Genomic DNA, 18,507 nt, shown 5'->3' with positions numbered 1-18,507 from the left:
TACAGATAGATGCAGAACTTGTTATATAGAAATACAGCACTTAGCTCTACCTGGCGTTTCTAGATAGATATCTAGACACACTGTGTATAGCTAACATGCTATTTACAGCTAAGTCCTCTATCTGTGAACTTTCCAAAGCGTTCAGAGCAAAGTACAGTGAAACCTTGTGAAACCTGACTTCCTTAGACCTTGCTGTATTAATGTAGGGGGCAGAAATGCTAGAAGAGTGGCTTTCCTATTAGTTACAGAGATCATGGCTAGCAGCTTATACCAGGCAATCTCTTGCCTAAAAAAAAAAAAGAGGACTGCAGAAGCATAAATGCTCCTGTCCTCACCCTTGTTTCATTGACACCGAGAATTTAAAAAAAGGTCTTGAGAATAAACCCTCTGAATGAAAAGAGAACTCACAAAATTAACAGGCTGCGGCTGTTAACATAGGACCCAAGGTTCATTCTGGCCACTTGCAGAAAACGAAAGTAACTTACATTTTCAGTCACGGGGCCGTAATTGACTTGGATAACAGTCCAGCAGTTACGACTTCAGGGCAACATGTTATATGTCCTTTTCCTGGCTTCAACCCAGTACCTTCCTTCTCAGTTAACTTCTTATAGGGCTCATTCTCAAAAGCAACACTGGGAACGTGTTAGCTGCTCTGTGCTGACTCTTTCCTATGCTCTTCGCGGCTAGACAGAAACTATTGGGCACTAATTTCTGTAGTCCTGAAATGAATTGCAATTGCTGGGAATATCTAGGTCTCACCTGGAGGATGGCTCTTTCACATTACCAGTATTTAATAACATCTTCATTGGGAGCAATTATTTATTACTTGTTGGTAAATAAACACCCCATTTCCTCATTTTACAAAATGGGTTATATGTAGTCTCAGTCTAAATATAATTATTTTTCTCAACTACAAGATACACCTACAAACCTCCAGGACAGTCAACTGTAATAATTCATGCAAAAAAGTGTGGGAAGCATGTGGATTATATTGACCTCTGAAAAAAGCCACGAACACTAACCCAAAAGATACTAGGAGATGAATTTCCTATGTTACCAGAGTCTTATTTGCTGGGTATATTCCAAGACAACATTCCACCCAAAAACATTAACCTATTTTTATATCTTTCCACCGCTGCAAGAATTCAAATAGCAAAAAAGTGGAAAAGCAAAGTGAAACCGAGTTGCAAGGACTGGATCAGTTTATTGGAAGACTAGAACCACGGACAGAATATCGACATATCAGAAGGATCTGCCAAAAAAGAAGATTTGAAATGATGTGGGAACCATTTAATCAATACTGTAAAAAATTTGAAACAAAGATATAATTAAAAACAGTAAAGTGTAAAGGAAATACTGAAATCAAAATTTACCATTTTGGTTCAAATCTCCACGAATTAAATTAATTATAATTTAAACGTGCTGGAATAACAAATATAGTTGAATATATGTATTAATTTTGCAATGTGACTATGTTAAACTAAAGTTCCAAACTGCGTCCCTTATGTAGCCCTGTGTTTAGAACTGGGGCAAAACACCCTGGAACATAGAGCCTGGCTTAGAGCCTTTAGATTTTGGCTCTGCCTTCACTACCTGCCATCTGAACGCTCCCTTGTCTCATTGACATTACAGGACACGCAGGCTAACCCCTGGTTTTCTCTAATCGAGAGAAAGATTATTTCCATCGGCCTGCCTATTGAAACACTCTACCTAATGTCCTATTCAGAAGCGTACAATAGGCTCAGAGATCGGCTTTTAGATCTAGAATTTGCAAATTTGCATCTAGCAGCCAAACGAACCTGCTCCCCAACACAACTCCTAACTCCATTTGAGCAGAGACGTATGGCCTATTATCTCCATACCTTAACGAACCCACGGGCAAGGAGAGCCCTTACCATTGCGCGCTTTAACGTTATGCCCTCTGCCCTATTAAAGGGTAGGTTCAGCAATTTAGATAAATCCTCAAGGTTATGCAGTTGCAAACTTAATGTGGTTGAAACCCTGACTCACCAACTCTTGCACTGCACCAGATTTGATAACATCAGATCTAAATATACCAACTTACATTTTTTCTTCCAATCTGGGCTGCCTGATCTGATTAGGTTATCTCTATTGTTAAACAACTTGGACCCCCGTCTTTGTGAAGAGATCGCCAATTTCATTGCGGAGATAGTTGAGAGTTCCCAGTAGAACGTATTTGTTGTGCTCCCCGTGGGGCCTTTATCTATCATGTATCCATGCAATTGTTCCTGATTTATGTAACTTTTTCTGTTTATGCCAATAAAAGCTTATGTATGTAAAAAAACCTAAAGATCAATAATACATATATGAAGTAAACTTATTGTATGAAAATAGAAGCTCAACAAATATAACTCTTAGAGGCAATTTATAGTTAAATTTTGCACCCCCACCAACATATCCTTCTCCAGTTCCTCTTACACAACATCCCCCCTTTGCTTTCACCCCAAGGACCATATCACAACCCAGAGCCTTCTGCCTTGAGCACATGCAACTGCCGAGTCATATCTCTACACATCCCACAATCACTGCCACAAGATGTTCCCCTTCACCCATACCTGAGCAAGCGGCACCCCTTCATTCACCTTGTCAGACACGCTCAGATGTCAGATCTCAGATGTCAGACACGCTCAGTCAGCAGCCGACTGACTAAGGAGGCATTCTAGAGCAGGGGTCTGCAACCCGCGGCTCTGGAGCCGCATGCGGCTTTCACCCTTATACTGTGGCTCCGTGTGGCCTGGAGGTCGGAGGGGCCAAACTGGGTGTCTCCCTCCAGGAAAGGTGAGGGGGCAAACTGGAGGAAGCCGCCTCTCCGGCTCGGTAGATCTTCGGGGCTGTGGAAAACAGGTCCAAATGGCTCTTTGGGTGGTAAAGGTTGCTGACCCCTGTTCCAGAGGAACATCCGGGATTCTCCCACCATTGAGGAACCAGCCCTCCTGCAGAATAAACAAAGGAGCAGAGAAGATTAGTTTCATTCTTGGCCTTCCTCCACTCAGGACTCATCCTCTGCACCATCCCAAGAGATTGACCAGACCCCAGGCAGGCATCCCACACCCCACCCACCGAACCAGCCGCTCAGGTTAGGGCATACGTGTCGAACTCGCGGCCCTCCAAATGTTATGGACTACAGTTCCCATCACCCCCTGCCAGCATCATGCTGGCAGGGGATGATAGGAACTGTGGTCCATAACATCTGGAGGGCCGTGAGTTCGACACCTGTGGGTTAGGGCTACTACAGGACTAGCACATTAATCACTCTCCATATCCGCGCCTGTGCGCGCGAACACAAAAGCGTGTGCACATAGGATCCTGCCACCGAGAGCAAGGACCAAAAGTTTGGTTCTGGGTCGCGGGAACCGCCCCCCATGCGCACGCGCTGATGGTGGCAAATGTGCCAGGGCCGAATTGAAGGAAGGCAGGGCCAAAGGGGCCGAGCCACGCAAGGGAAAGGGGAAGCCGCACCATAGATGGGAAGGGGGAAAACGGACCCGCATTCACGGGTTGCAATTTTGATTTATATCCCCGCAGGAGGCGGGCAACCAGTTAAACACTGAAGACAGACAACACTGAAGACAGACAACACAGCATGGAAGGCAACGTTATGCACTACAAGTCAGCAAGCCTCAAATGTTCCAACTACAATACAGCCTGTCTAGCGAATGCATCAGCCTTACGGCCCCCCCTCGGCCCAACGCAAAATCCGGTCCGACGACCGCACACCCCACGCACACACACGCAGCCACACGCCCGCCCGGCTCACCGGCCCCTCCCGCAGCACAGCCACCAGGCGCCGCCCGTCGACTCAGGCCCCGCTCCTTGCCGCCGCTCGCCTGCCTCGGCCCAGACGACTCGCCGCAGGAACCGGCTGCCTGCAGAGAGAGAGACCGAGTGAGACGGCAGTCCCCCGCCCAGCTCCCGCCCTCCTGGCACCAGCCCTGGGCCGCCTGTCGGAGGACGACTGAGAGAAGTCGGCGGAGTCTCGGCCCAATCCGCCCCCCACCCCCCGCCGAAGGCCGGCCAGCCGACCGGCCAGAATCCCCGCCGCTCCCGCCACGACGACGCCCCTCTCCAGCCAGCCGGCCCAGCAGAAGCTCCGCCGCCGCTCACGGGTTCCACACTGAGCACTTCCGCCTTTACGGCCCCCCATAACCCCGCCCCTCCGCCGCCGCAGCCAATCAAGAGCGGCGGCCCGACACCCCGACCAATCGACGCGCTCGTCAGCCGCGGCCATTGGCTGGGCCGCCTCACCCGGAAGACGGCGGGGGGCGTGCAGTTACACATGCGGCTGGGCGGGGGAGGGGAGCAGTGATCTTCTGACCCCGGGACCCCACTGGCGAGAAGCGGACTCACCTGGGCCGCCCCCGAGACACCTGCGGGCCCGGCCGCTTATTGCACACGACCCTCAAGTGACATCTGCCGGATCCCCAACAGCTGTGGGAGTCACCAGACCGCCTTCTCTCCCTGATTCGACACTGCGGGGTCGTCAGCCCTCCTGGGGCTCTGTTTATCTTGCCACAGTATCACTTGTCCCCAGATGTATTCCAACCATTTCTGGATTGTCCATTTTTTCTTTTCTTTCCAGCCTAAAGCTATTGTTGCATGTGCTGCTTTAATCATTATTTTATACATATAGCTATATTTTTATCTACCCTTCTATCCTCCATTACACCCATGAACATTAAATCATTATTTATCCCAATATTAATCTTCACCAGTTTCTCGATATATAACATCACAGTTGTCCAAAACCTTTTCACTTCTACACATTCCATCCACATATGGCTATAATATGCCTCCTGATCTCCACAATGTCAGCATTTACGGCTGAGGCCTTTAATCATATATGATAGTTGTTTTGGTGTTCTATACCATTTCAATATCACTTTTCTTTCCAATTCCATGTATTTCTCAATCTTTATATTTTTCCAGCTGTCAATTAGATTTTCAGTTTTCCCAGGGTCTAGAGAACCTTCCTTCTCCCATTTTTGTTTCAGTGTTCTTATCATAAAATCTTTGTCATCAACCATATACTTATATATATGTCCCAAAATTTTCCCTTTACATTTTTCATATAGTTCTAAACATTTAACCATTATACATTCTCCTCTTATTCGTGAAGCCTTTATCCTTTCCCAAATGCCCCTCAAGACCAACCAGTTCTCATTACCTCCTAACTCTGAAATTTTGTACGGTCATAATTTCTCCTCCTTCTCTTATCAAATTTGCAACAGTCTGAATCCCTTGTCTTTTCAATCTTTTTATCACTTTTTTCCATCTTTTCCGGCCACACTTGCCAATGGTGCCACATCCAGAGTACCAGGCATCCATTTACCTCTCCATTTTTCCCATATATCTAATACCTTTCTTGGCCCTATAGCGGTTTGGTTCCCTCTCTTCAACTCATTATTAACTATTCCATAGGTTCCAATACCTTCATTTATTTCATTTTCAAATTTAACCCATCCTTCACTATTTTCTTCATTTAAGTTCATCAGATTTTTAATCTGGAATGCCTCATAGTACTCTTGTATTTTGGGTATCCCCCATCCTAAATAATTTTTCGTCATGTAGATTATCTTGTTCATAATTCTTGGATTTTTTTGATTAAACACCCAAGCTTTCAGCTTTCTGTCCCATTCCTCAAATTGCTTCTTCCTGATTTCTAAAGGTCGAGTTCGAAATAGATAAAACATTTTCGGCATTACACAAATTTTTAGTGCTTTGATTTTCCCTGTAATCGATAGCGTCTTCTTATCCCATTCTTTTAATTGTTTAATATTTTTTTCCATCTTGCCTCATAATTATATTTAAACATCTTCTCCTTTCTATGTGTTATTATAATACCTAAATATTTAATTTTCTTTTTTACTAGTTTTCTATCTAATTGTCTTTTTTCCACATTAACCCCCATTATTTCTGTTTTTTCCATATTTACTTTTAATCCAGAGTATTTTTGAAAATCTTCTAGAATAATTTTTAATTCTTTCATTGTATCTACCGGGTTCACTGTTATTATTAATATATCATCTGCAAATAAGTTCAATCTTATGTCTTCATGTTTTACTTTATATTCTTTTATCCTTCCATTATTATTAATCCTTTCTGCCAGGAATTCCATTGCCATTATAAACAAATGTGGCGATAGTGCTTTACCCCTCTTTCAATATTTATTATTCCTGTCCATCCATCATTTATTCTTATCTTAGCCTTTCCTCTTTGATATAAAGAAAACTGCATCAATCCATTCTGAATTTATCGTCCATCCGTTTGATTGTACACTTCTGATTTCTAATGTAGCAGGGGGTGGGGTTCTTGATCCATTTCCCCCATCCTGTGCATAACTTTGTCAACTTTTGTCACGCCGCTATCACATTTCCCCCCCAGTTCCGTAATATCTTTGTTGAGACGGCAACCAGAACTGAATTCCCTGCTCCCAGGGAGGCTGTGTCACAGGGTGTTATGAAACTGACCATTTCATTTTTGACTTCCTTCCAAATAATCCCCAGCACAGTCTGCCCTTTTCAGGGCTGCCTTACCCCAAGTTAGGCATTTTCATCATGCTGCCCCAACAGGCTCTTTCTCTAGCTAATTTATTGCCACTTAAAACCTTTCCAGCCTTTTGGTAGGTTGCATTTACTGGCTCAGTTTGGAGAGTTCCACTTGGGGCTCTTCATGATCAGCTTTGCTCTGTGTCATGGAAGTCTTCTCACTGGCTGAGAGAAAGTTATTGTCAGGATAAGGGACCTTGTGCATGGACACAGATACAACAAACCCACAGTTATTCGTGCATTTAGTGCGTTTTTATCTCCCCTTTCCTTCCAGAAGCTTGGGTTTTCTCTTTCCACTTAAACTCTGAGTTAGCTCAGGCTGAGAGAGGATGGGCCAGCAACATCCAGAGAGCTCTTTTGACAGATCCTCGTATCACACCAAGGAAAATTCATCTTCACTTGTATCTGGCAAAGAGAGCTTTGACTCACAAAAGCTGATACCTTGGAGATTTCTGTTGATCCTTAAGGATTTAATATTTGTTCTGCTACTACAGTTAACATGGCTCACCCACTTGAAGCAAGAGCTAACTAGCGGTACAGGCACAGGAGTGCCATGTCAATAAACATTTATTTGCAATAACTATAGTCTGCTTTTCTCAACTCTTCTCCAAACCCCTACCCTTTCTCTCTTTCCCCTTCCTTTTCTCTCCTTTTAGCGATCCCACGCTATAGGACTGGTTATGCTGACTCTTGCATCCTGGATCGATCAGTTTGTTTAGTTTTAGATTGTTAGCTTTAGATTTTTAATACTGGCCATTCATGTGTATTTCATTCTTATGATGTTCGCCAGCCTGAGCCCGGAAGCAGCCTATGAAATCCAACAAATTTGAACTGAATCGGACCACACTCAAGGCAGACGATAAAAAAATTAAAAAGTACACCCTCAGCGCTGCAACAACTGGATTGCCAACGTGAGAAAACGACCCCGCTGCAAGCCAAAAAAAATCGTGCCAACGGAGAGAGCCATCAAACCACAAGGCAAACTGTCACAACCGCCCAACAGGCTGCCCATGCTGCGGTTCTTGATTTCTGCCTCAGGAGGCGTGTGTGTGTTATTGCTCAAGCCCCAGCCTGCATTAACTAGGCCCTAAAGCACCATGAGTTTGCTTTACAAATTGCAAGCATGCAAGGCTACATCTTGGCTGCAGGAGAGAGAGAGAGAGACAGCCCAATTTGCAAAGGATGGAAGGGGGCGTGGAAAGAGGAGGGATTCCCATGACAGGAGCAGGGGCGCGCCTTTGCTCCCTCCCCTCCTGCCGGCGTGCGCGCTCCCGATCGGCCGCCTGGCTCCTCCCCGGGATCCCTTCACCGGTCCGCTCCCAGCCTCGTCATGATTTTCCTCCTCGCCCTGTTTGCCAGCATCTTCCAGGCAGGTGAGTTCAGACGTTGCCCCCCCCCCTCCCCGGCCAAGATCTCAGCTCTTGCACCGGATCTCAGCTCTTGCACCAGCCTCAGGATCTGACATTTGCCTTGGAGGCCACGCCTGCCTCTCTTCTTCAAAGGTACAACAAGGGTTGTTTAGTCCTGGTTGGGAAATACCTGGAGATTTGAGGGTGCATGGGATTTGGGGAGAGGAAGGGCAAGGGCGTTGCTGTGTAGTCCCCCTTTCTAAACCTGAGCGGCGTGGCGTAGTGGTTAAGTGCTTGCAGTGCCACTCACACAGTCAGGAGTTCCAGCCCCCTGAGAGTCAGAGATCCTGGCAGCTGGTTCATGGTCAACTCAGCCATCCATCCATTCCTTGGTCGGTAAATGAGTACCTACCGGTAGCACATAGCTAGGGGTAAAGAATAGCCGGGGAAAGCAATGGCAAACTACCCCACAAAAACGGCTTGCCTATGAAATCACTGCTTGCAGGGGTACCCCAGGGTCGGACACGACTGAAAGGGGGAACTTTACCTTTTCCTTTACCCCCTTTCAAAAGCAAGCACCAAGGCACGGCTGAGCCATGGGATGACTTCGTATCACTGACCTTTACTAGGCAGATTATGTTTATGGGGTAATTTGCAGTTGCCTTCCGCAGTCATCTGCACACACACACCCCTCACCCCCATTTTACCGGCCTCAGAAGGCTGAGCAAACCTCCACCCGGCTACCCGGAACTGACTTCCGCCAGAATCGAACTCCCAGAGCTTGGACTGCGATGCTGCAGTTTGCCGCTCTGCGCTACGGGAGGGGAGGGGGGGGCTCCACCTTTCCAAGCTGCCGTTTCTCCGGGAGAGGTGGGGGATAAATGTTTAAAGCAAGTAAAGAAGCAGTTGAAAGTGTCTGGAGGTCAGTTGTAATTCTGGGAGATCTCCAGCCCCCACCTGGAGGTTGGCACTTGGCAGGCCTATTTCACATGCAGTTAGAAGCTGAAACTTGAGAGACAGGGATCCTGTCTCATTTGAACATCATCGACCGGTAATCAGAAACTTCAGACCAGAAAGGGCTGAAACAGTCCCCCTTTTGTCCCTCAATGGTAATCTTTTCTTGCCCTAGATCATCCGGGTTTGCAGTCATCTTCTTAAAAAAAAGGGGGGGGGGATTTTCAGACACCAGCCACGCCTGATTTGCAACCTCTTCTCCTTCCACGCTGTCTGCACATCTCGTATTTACAACTGGAATTCATAGCACTGAAAACATAACACTGAAGTTTCGGGCTCTGGCTTGGGCCAGGAGGCATTCCTAAACTGGCCTCTGTTTCATAAGGTTCCCCTCCTTTTCCAGCTTACAGCGGGGTCAATGAACGCACCTTCCTTGCCATCAAGCCGGACGGGGTGCAGCGGCATCTCGTGGGCGAGATCGTCAGGCGCTTTGAGAGGAAAGGCTTCAAACTGGTGGCCATGAAGCTCATGCAGGTAAAAAAAAACGAGCAAGGTCTGCCCTCCCTCTGCTGAGGCATCATGGGAGATGTGTCGTCGTAAGGGAGTGGCCTGATGAGTCCTGTGTTCAGATCACTACTCAGCCATGGAATTTACTCATTGACCTGGACCCAGTCTTTCCCTTGGCCTCTGAGGATAATACGGACGCTTGTGTAGCTCTGCACAGGAATAGACCTGGCACTCCAAGGGGCATTTGGCTGCCTCAGAGGGCACAGCTCACCTTGCACTCAATCCTGTGTGTCTTTATCTCTTAGCTGCCCTTTGGGGTCTGGCTTTTGAAGGGTGGAGTCAGAAGATAGCAGCTGTTGAGCTTCAACTCTGTGCCCTGGGAGAGTGCCCTCTGTGTCTCTCGCTGTATCCTGTGTCCTTGTTTTCTTCGGGCAGTCCGTTTGGCAACTGGGGATAACAACTTGATGCCATGTCTCCCTTTCCTAATACCAATCAGTGGATTTATTGCGGTCAACTGACCCAATTACATATAGAACCAACATTAAACAAAACTGATGAGATAAAACCGAACAGAACAGTGTCAAATATATACTTCATAATCAGTATCATTTATCCAAAGTAGATGTAAGATCTGATCCTCACTGCCTGTGAAAGAATCTTACCGGTAGCTACTGCCAAGGTAGTTCTGTTGCACGAAGAGGAAGAGGAGGAGGAGGAGTTTGGATTGATATTCCCCCCTTTCTCTCCTATAGGAGACTCAAAGGGGCTTACAAACTCCTTTCCCTTCCCCCCTCATAACAAACACCCTGTGAAATAGGTGGGGTTGAGAGAGCTCAGAAGAACTGTGACTAGCCCAGGTGGCGTGTGTGGGAGTGTACAGGCTAATCTGAATTCCCCAGATAAAGCCTCCACAGCTCAGGCGGCAGAGTGGGGAATCAAACCCGGTTCCTCCAGATTGGAATGCACCTGCTCTTAACCTCTAATGCTCTAAGAGGATTTTGATTAGCAGTGATGGTGGCTGGCTTGGGGAACAGTCAAATTCTTAAGATAATTTGCTATACAAAAGGAATTATTATTACTTAAACCAAGGGAAATAGGAGAACAAGAGTCTGTAACTCTGCCAAAGTGACATCCTTAAGTCTTTGAATCACCGATTGGAGAGCCATAGCTGGACCCAGCAGAGAAAGCAAAGAAGGCGAAAGACCAAATGAGGTTACATTAGTTACAACTGCTCTGGACCAACGACTAGAATAATAATCTCAAACCAAATATATACATCAACCAAATCCCTTTGCAAATAGAATAATCTGTGACAGTGGATATCCCCCAGTTTCTAAGGGCAGTACAGACTTTGGAACACATCTGGGGATTTGCAGAATGGTTCTCAGAAATGTAACTTGCAAATATATTAACTCTACACTGACACCTTGAATCTATATAGTGGAGGCATACAAAACTTGAGAAGCTACCTTCGCGTTGAAAACCTCCATAGCAAAAAGTAAACAATGACTCCCCATTGGTGAGATAGAACTGGACAACATAATAACATATGACTAAATGGTGGTTGGTTGTCTTTCTGGCCAGGCCTCGGAAGACTTATTGAAAGAGCATTACGTGGAACACCGAGAACGGCCTTTCTACATGCGCCTCGTGAACTACATGAGCTCTGGCCCCATAGTGGCCATGGTGAGTCTTGGCCCAAATTAAGGGCATGTTCACACACGCTTGCCTGACAGGAGCTGGAGTGTTTTGTTCTCCTAGTGCCGTAAGTGGTTTGTTATGAAACAAATCAACATAGAAGTATGATAAATAAATCGGCACGGTTGCTTATTGCCTTTACTCTTTTAATGGCACGTATTTCATTTAAAATCCAGTTTGGGGATTTTGGTTTAAAAGAATCTAGTCACCCTGCCATGTGGTAAAGCATCTATTCACCATTGTCTATATTCTTTTTAACTGAAACAGACAGGAGGCTGTGCATATTTTAGGCCCCTTCTGCCCATGCAGAATAATGCACTTTCAATCCACTTTCTTTCTTTACTGCTTTGATTTTCCCGGTTATAGATAGGGTCTTTGACTCCCATTCTTTAATCTGTTTTTGTATTTTTTTCCATCTATTCTCATAATTCAATCCACTTTCAATGCATTTTGCAGCTGGATTTTACTGTGTGGAATAGCAAAATCCACTTGCAAATGTGGAAGTGGATTGAAAGTGCATTATTTTGCATGTGTGGAAAGGGGCCCTACTCTTGCTATGATCCACAAATGGAAGCCTTGGTGGGAACACAGTGTGGCAGGGGGGTGGGTTAGAGTAGCAGGCCCCAGGGTACTGGATTTCACACAGAATCAAATTTCCTCTTCGTGTAAAGGGACTCAGGAAAAACTTTTTCCCACAAGAGAATTACCTTTCCTTTCCTCTTGCTGCAGGTATGGCAAGGGCTCGACGTGGTGAAAATGGCTCGTGCGATGATCGGGGAAACCAACCCTGCGGATGCCAAGCCCGGGACCATCCGAGGAGATTTCTGCCTCGACGTCGGCAAGTGAGTGAAAACTCCCTCGCTTCCTTGCCCTACGGCTGTGAAAGAGTCTAAAAACAAATGGTGGTCAAGTGAGGCTCCTGTGCCAAACTGAGAAGCTTCAGGGTGCCAAATTTTGTTGTAAGAAACAGGGAAAGGAGGGATGCTATCGGCAGAGCTGACCGACAGCTTCTCATTGAGATCCAAGGAAAGGATTTGAATGACTAGAGAGCAGCAGCAGCTGAGATTTCCAGACCAGGTGCCGCAGCAGTTCATAAGATGAGATTTATTGCTGTGGCCAATTGACCCATAAAGGTGCCACAGCAGCTGTCACAGGGATGGGCCACAGAGTGACGTGAGGCCAGGCCGAACGGGAGGTATCCTTCCTTCTTGCCATGCAAGCAACGCGCAGCAGATTTGGGGGGAGGAGCCACGGGAAACTGCTTTATCTGGGGCAGGGGTAGGGAACCTGCGGCTCTCCAGATGTTCAGGAACTACAATTCCCATCAGCCTCTGTCAGCATGGCCAATTGGCCATGCTGGTAGGGGCTGATGGGAATTGTAGTTCCTGAACATCTGGAGAGCCGCAGGTTCCCTACCCCTGGTCTGGGGCAAAGCGACCTTTTGCATTAACACAAGCCAAGATTCAACGGTGTCCCATCCTAAGGGAAAACGATGTTTTAACACTTGCGCAACTGAAAACCGTTCTCCCTCCCATACAGGAACGTGGTCCACGGCAGCGACTCAGTGGAGAGCGCCCAGCGTGAGATTGCTCTCTGGTTCCGCAAAGATGAAATGCCTTGCTGGGAGGACAGCACGGAGCACTGGATCTATGAGTAGAAGGACAGTCCCTTCTGCTGTTTGCTCAGAATCACTCCTCTGTCGCCTTCTCCTGAACTCTCCTGTTTTCAAGGATTCTGGGTCTGAAAGAGTAGATAGCCCACTGCAACAAACGTTTCACACACACACACACCCCACTCATAGCTTTTGGGTGCAACGCTTGACAGAGATCCTGCTGTCGGGGGTCCTGTCTTCTGCTGTAGAATGCATCTCAACGTGCTGCTTTAAAGGTGCCCCCCCTTTCAAGACCCTGAAGACCAGCCTTCTTGGCTCTTGCGATGGCTTCCACCGTCCAAACAAGCCAGAAGCACCTCAGAGCTGCTACATGGCGAAGGCAAACGAAGCACTGCTTTGGCGAGCCAGTGTGGTGTAGCAGGTTAAGGGCGGCAGATTCTAATCTCCCCCACGGGAAGCCTGCCGGGTGATCTGGGGTCAGTCACAGTTCTCTGGGAACTCTCTCAGCCCCATCTACCTCACCAGGTGCCTGTTGTGGGAAGAGGAAGGGGAAGCGGTTTTAAGCCGCTTTGAGACTGCTGGCAGGAGGGAGAGAGGCAGTGTATAAAAACCAGCTCTTCTTCTTTATTCCTCTTTGTGGGGAAAGGCTAATAACTGGGTAAATATGGCCAGGAGGTGATTCCCACCACTGCCCTACCAAAATGGGACAAGCAGGAAGAGGGGCGCTTTCCTCCGTGTGTGCCTTCCTGACTTTTGGAGGGAAACCGTGTCTAGCAGCAGCAGGACAAGAGGAGCTGGGTCTTATAATGTGAGAAACGGGTGGTCCCAGCTGACAAAGCTCACATGAGACTGACAAAGCTCATCAGGTTTTGCCATGGCTTTTGTGGGGAGGGCTGGGTCCATGTTTCTGACCTTCCCCCCCATCCTCTCCACGGCGTACATGTTCCCAAGAAGGTCTGTTTACATCTATACATATGTACAGGATTTACTTTGAAAGAAGTGGCTGTGAAATGTGCTTTTGTAAAATAAATCTGTTGAAACGCGCCCTTTTTTTCCCCGTCCGGCTGTTGCGAGGGCAGAGGGTGGAGCCAGCATCAGCCTTGAACGCGCACGCTGTCTTAACCGAAAGACTCGGTCCAGTCAGAAACAGAAAGGATGCAGTGACCGTTCCAAAGCTCAAATGGTGCTGCCTAATCCAGTTAGACCACTGGCCTATTTAGCTGTGTAGTGTCTACTCTAACAACCGACTGGGATCTTGGGCACAAAAATTTCTTTCCTGACATCTGACCCCTGACCTTCCACGTCCAAAGCATGTATTCCTCCTGCCCTTCTTTTATTCCTCCCCCAAATCTCGGGTCTTTCCCACCAATCTGTCAGATCCCAGGGATTGCGCCCAGGCGCTACGGCACACAAAACCAGTGCTCTACCAATCTTTGTGGAGCTGCCTTCTTATGCCATCCGTACCAATTGGTGCACCAAACTCTGTAAGGTCCGCTCTGCCTTACAGATTTTCTCCCATCCAGTACTTTATCTGATGATGCCCAAGATTGAACCGAGCGCCTTGACAAGTACAGAATCTGTCCCCTGCAAACCAGCCCCTCATAGAAACCTTGCAGCCGGCGCATCCACCAAAATGCTCTCGAACGTCTAATGTTGACACATTTTATTACATACAGAACAGATATGATTTGTTTTGTTTGATAGCATATATGGGGGGGGGGGGGACGAAGCACAGGAGACTTATTTTGTTGTTGTTCCCAAACATCTCTTTACATCTTCAGACCAAAACAGCAGAGTTTTACAGGCCCTTAAGACAATTTTTTCCTTTTTTAAAAAAATCATTTTTTTAAATAACGTACAAGTTAACTTTACATACATCACAGTGGAGATGAGGTGGGGAGGTTATGTGTGTGTGTGTGCGTGTTCAAGCCAATAAGCTTTCACCTCTCTGCCAAACAGGTGGTCCGCAGCGATGTGCCTTTCTCCTGCACTCCCCCTCCCCCTTTTGAACGTGTGCTTCTTTTCAAGGAAAACATAGGATGCAAAAAAATTAACAAGAGTTCTTCCAGCCCATACGTGGAATAGTGAGGCGAACAAGCACAAGTTTGACTGGCCAAAGACTGCAGGGGCTGCAGGCGGACTTAGGCCCCTTCCGCACATGCAGAATAATGCATTGTCAGCCCACTTCCAGCACACTTTGCAGCTGGGCGGAATAGCCAAATCCACTGGAAAACCATTGTGAGAGTGGACTGAAGGTGCACTATTCTGCCTGCACGGAAGGGGCCTTTGTTTCACAGTTCTGCCCCTCAATGCTACAGGAGAGCCAACCTGTCTCTTGAATTGTTTTGGCAACAGATAGGTCAGTTTTACAACTGTGGCACATGATGTCGCTCCTAGTGGTGCGCTACCGTGAACTTGCCTGTGCTGCTTTCAGAATCACGAACGAGGGGCTACTCACCTTCCTGGTCTGGTATACATAAAGCTGTCTGCTACTGGTTCACGCCACTGGTCTATCGTGATCCATCTTGTCTGCTCTGACTGGCAACTGCCGAACATGGTCTGAGTTCAAGGTCTTTATTTGCTTAGTGCCTGATCCTTTCTGCAGGAAATGCCAGAGATCAGTCCCGGACATGCAAATAGCTGCTCTGCCACCAAATCACAGCCCTGCGCCTGACTGGCTGCATGCATGAGGGTTTTTTTCTATCTGACAGCGTAACTCCACTCCTGTAGCAAAGAAAGATGACTTTTGCCATTCCAAACGCTCTTGCAAGTCTGGGATGCCTGGCATGGCGAACGCTACGGCCAATAAGCTAAATGAAGTCATCAATTCATGTAGTCGAGCTGCTGCGTCTGCCTAGTTTGGTCTGAAAGGGAGAAAAGCCAGAAATTTTTTGCCGGGAAATAAATGCCTCGTTGCCACACAAGCCTGAACAGCTCAGTCCTGACATCACACAAAGCCACTTCACCAAGATGCTGATAACAGAGGATCGCTCAACTCCTGTGCTCTTTGTAGGCTAGGAGGCCGTCACCGGGCAACTGTCCAACATGCCCACATTCAGACATCACATGAAACCCCTAGTTAAGACCAACTGCAGTTAAAAAAGAATAAATTCAGACAGTGGTTAACAGACCTTTAATGTCGGCACTGTATCCAGACTATCACCCAAACCACTTTAATTAAGCCACGGTTTCCCATGATGTCTGAAAAGAGGCCCGTCAATACTCTCATTTTGAGTAAAGATAACCCCACATTTACTCTCAAGCATCTATCTCTCCTGATGTCAGGTGAAGCCTGACAGAAGTGGTGTCATCGGGGGGCACCATAAAGCATTCCCCCCATCCCACCCCCCATGACTGTTCAATCTTGCTCATGCTGGTTCGGACCCTGTCCTGGAGAATTGCGGTTTTAAAGGCAAGGGGCTTGGAAGCATCCTCACGGAATATCCCTGAGCCACAAACACGCTACTTGGGCCTCTAGTCTTTGCAGGGAAGACCCCGTCCCCACTTCTCCCCCAAGATTATTTAGCTGGCAGCGCTCGGCTCTGCGAGAAGAGCAAGCCCGTTGCAAGAAGAAAACAAACGAGCAAACGGAACCAGATCAGAGACGCAAAAAGGGGGGGGGGGGAGCCTGCCACAATCTCCCTGCTGTTTTCTCCAGCAATTTCCGTCACCGACAGTCAACACCACGAAAGGGGCAGATGGTCCTGTTGGTGGCCCACCATGTGCTCCGAGACAGACCGCCACCCCCTTGGTAATGAGGTGTGCCCCATTCTGCGAGGCAACGCGGGTGTGCCAGCGGCTTCAGGAACCTTACGAGTTCTCTCGGCGAAGTCAACAAAACTCAAGTAGTGCTTCATTTCTGTGGATTTTAAGGTGACATAAGCGCACTTCCGTGGTCTGGGCTGTTCCTGCAGTTTCTTGAGTAATCGTTTAAAGGTGGGATCTGACCACGTCAACTCAGCTTCTTGACTGTGAAACTAAACCTCCTGCATCCTCGGAGTCTGGCTGAGGCAGTTGCCTCGAGAAGGGCACTCCACCCCCCACCACCACCCCCGGTCACTTCTGCTGCTCTCCAGATTTTTGCAAAGAACCTCCGACTCTTCTCCCATTTGGCCTCTTTTTCATTTGCTTCCCCCCCACTCAGGACTTTCTCCCAATCCCACAGGTGGCACTGCTCCATCTCACACACGCAAAGCACTCTCGCAGTCTCCCTCCTGTACCATCCCCTAAACTGGCCCCGAGATTCCCAGCTACATGTGGCCACCCAAAGCCCAAATTTATCCTGGTGGAATGCCAGAGTTCAAACGCAGGGCCTCTCTCCCATATGTGCCCCTCAGTGGTCATCCAGTGCCGTGCCAGAGGGGGCAGGGGATCCCCCAAATCCCCCTGGCCACTCCCTATTGATTCGTTAGCCCTAAGGCTTCTCCGTCTGCCAACATACTGCTTGTCATGACAAACTACCCCAACAGCCACAGGAATCAGAAATATCGCCATCTCTTGAGGAACACTCCCAGCCTTGGCTATTTTTTGACTTGCGATATCTCATCCTTCTTTCAAAAAGAAAAATGTTCAATGAAAGGTCTCCAAATGGACTCCCAGCCAGACCCTGATGTCAACAGCTTCCATGATGGAGCCCCACGGAATAGTTTCAGGTGATTCTCTGGGTTATCAAGGGCACACCAGGGATCCCTTCCGCCATACCAAAATCCTTCCAAACTCAGCTGCAAAGGCATGTTTTGGATCCTCCAATTGGGTCTCGACTGCTCCTGAGTCACAGCAGGTAATATCCAATGAAGGCGAGTGGTGCTGCTGTGGAAATCGCCTCTTTTCATAACGTTGCGTGGTAGGGAGACACAAGCCCCCTGCGTCGCTTCAGTGCTAGGGGTAAAGCAGCCAAGAAGTAGCTCTCTTTTCCATGCAGGTGGGCAGCTGAGGGGTAGGGAGGGATCTGTCACCAAATACTTCAGCCAGCCCCCCGAACCAACTTAGTCCCTCTGGGTTTCTTGATCCCCAGCAGTGGGCTCCGCTCTCAAGCTTCTCTGCCTCCAGTGACCCACCCAGCTGAGGAAGCGCGTGGGCCCAAGATGAAAGCGGCAAGGTCAGAGGTTACAAGAGAAGGGAGACCTTGCGTTGGTGCAAGGAGGGTGCAGCGGTTGTCCGGGGTTGGGTTTCCAGCAGTAGGTATAATGCAGGAGTTCCGTATGTACATATTGGCATTCGGGGAGTCAGGGCGGGGAGAGGAAAAGACAGTCAGCAGGAAAAGGAGGAGGAGCTCATTCGGGGATGTAGGAGACCTGCCACACGATGATGTGGCTCCTTTCAGCCTTGGAAAGGATGGGCTTCACTTGGGCAGCATCTCCTGCGTTCTCCTCTGTCTCGTCATCCTCACCGTCCCCTGCAGACAGAACAGGCACAGCAGGTGAAGAGAGATGGACGCCGCAGCATCGCTGTACACAGGAAGCAGCTGTACCTCTGAGCAGGTGTACTGCTAACTCAGGTGGGTGTGGATACGCTTGCCTGTTTCCTCCCATGCCTCGCCCATCCCACCTGCGCCTTCACAATACTCTGTTTGCTCCTTTCCCCAGTTACCACAATGTCCTTTTCACACACACCCACAAACACACTGTTCCATTTGTGCCATAGTAGTAGAAGAAGAAGAAGGAGGAGGAGGAGGAGGAGGAGGAGGAGGAAGAATTTGGATTTATATTCCACCTTTCTCTTCTGTAACTCAAGGTGGCTTATAAGCTTCTTTCCCTTCCTCTCCCCACAACAGACACCTTGTGAGGTAGGTGGGGCTGAGAGAGTTCTGAGAGAACTGTGA

General features: G+C 48.0%; 3 protein-coding genes across 22 annotated transcripts in view; 1 reads left to right on the top strand and 2 right to left on the bottom strand.

The window, feature by feature from the left end:
* Nucleotides 1–1,184: 1,184 nt before the first annotated feature.
* Nucleotides 1,185–4,360, bottom strand: LOC125430772. Its single transcript, XM_048492986.1, has 3 exons — nucleotides 3,779–4,360; nucleotides 2,307–2,954; nucleotides 1,185–1,480 (listed from the first exon to the last, which is right to left on the bottom strand). The coding sequence occupies exons 1-2, from the start codon at nucleotides 4,297–4,299 to the stop codon at nucleotides 2,681–2,683; spliced, it is 795 nt and encodes a 264-aa protein (XP_048348943.1). The 5' UTR covers nucleotides 4,300–4,360; the 3' UTR covers nucleotides 1,185–1,480; nucleotides 2,307–2,680.
* Nucleotides 4,361–7,824: 3,464 nt separating this feature from the next.
* Nucleotides 7,825–13,725, top strand: LOC125432196 (nucleoside diphosphate kinase 3-like). Its single transcript, XM_048495632.1, has 5 exons — nucleotides 7,825–7,939; nucleotides 9,273–9,403; nucleotides 10,961–11,062; nucleotides 11,804–11,916; nucleotides 12,614–13,725. Exons 1-5 carry the CDS (start codon nucleotides 7,897–7,899, stop codon nucleotides 12,729–12,731), a joined length of 507 nt encoding a protein of 168 aa, XP_048351589.1. The 5' UTR covers nucleotides 7,825–7,896; the 3' UTR covers nucleotides 12,732–13,725.
* A 607-nt stretch (nucleotides 13,726–14,332) lies between these two features.
* MAPK8IP3 (mitogen-activated protein kinase 8 interacting protein 3) overlaps nucleotides 14,333–18,507 on the bottom strand; it is a 70,530-nt gene continuing 66,355 nt past the window's right edge. For all 20 annotated transcript variants that reach the window (XM_048495117.1, XM_048495126.1, XM_048495118.1 and 17 more), the window contains one exon: nucleotides 14,333–18,081. In XM_048495117.1, coding sequence (XP_048351074.1) covers nucleotides 17,960–18,081 — 122 coding nt within the window. In that variant the 3' untranslated portion in view covers nucleotides 14,333–17,959. The remainder of the gene's footprint in view (nucleotides 18,082–18,507) is intronic.

The sequence above is a fragment of the Sphaerodactylus townsendi genome, linkage group LG04 (genome assembly GCF_021028975.2).
Source record: "Sphaerodactylus townsendi isolate TG3544 linkage group LG04, MPM_Stown_v2.3, whole genome shotgun sequence".
In the NCBI taxonomy this organism is placed as follows: Eukaryota; Metazoa; Chordata; class Lepidosauria; order Squamata; family Sphaerodactylidae; genus Sphaerodactylus; species Sphaerodactylus townsendi.
Note: the sequence above shows the minus strand (reverse complement) of the source record. Positions and strands in the feature narration are given on the sequence as shown.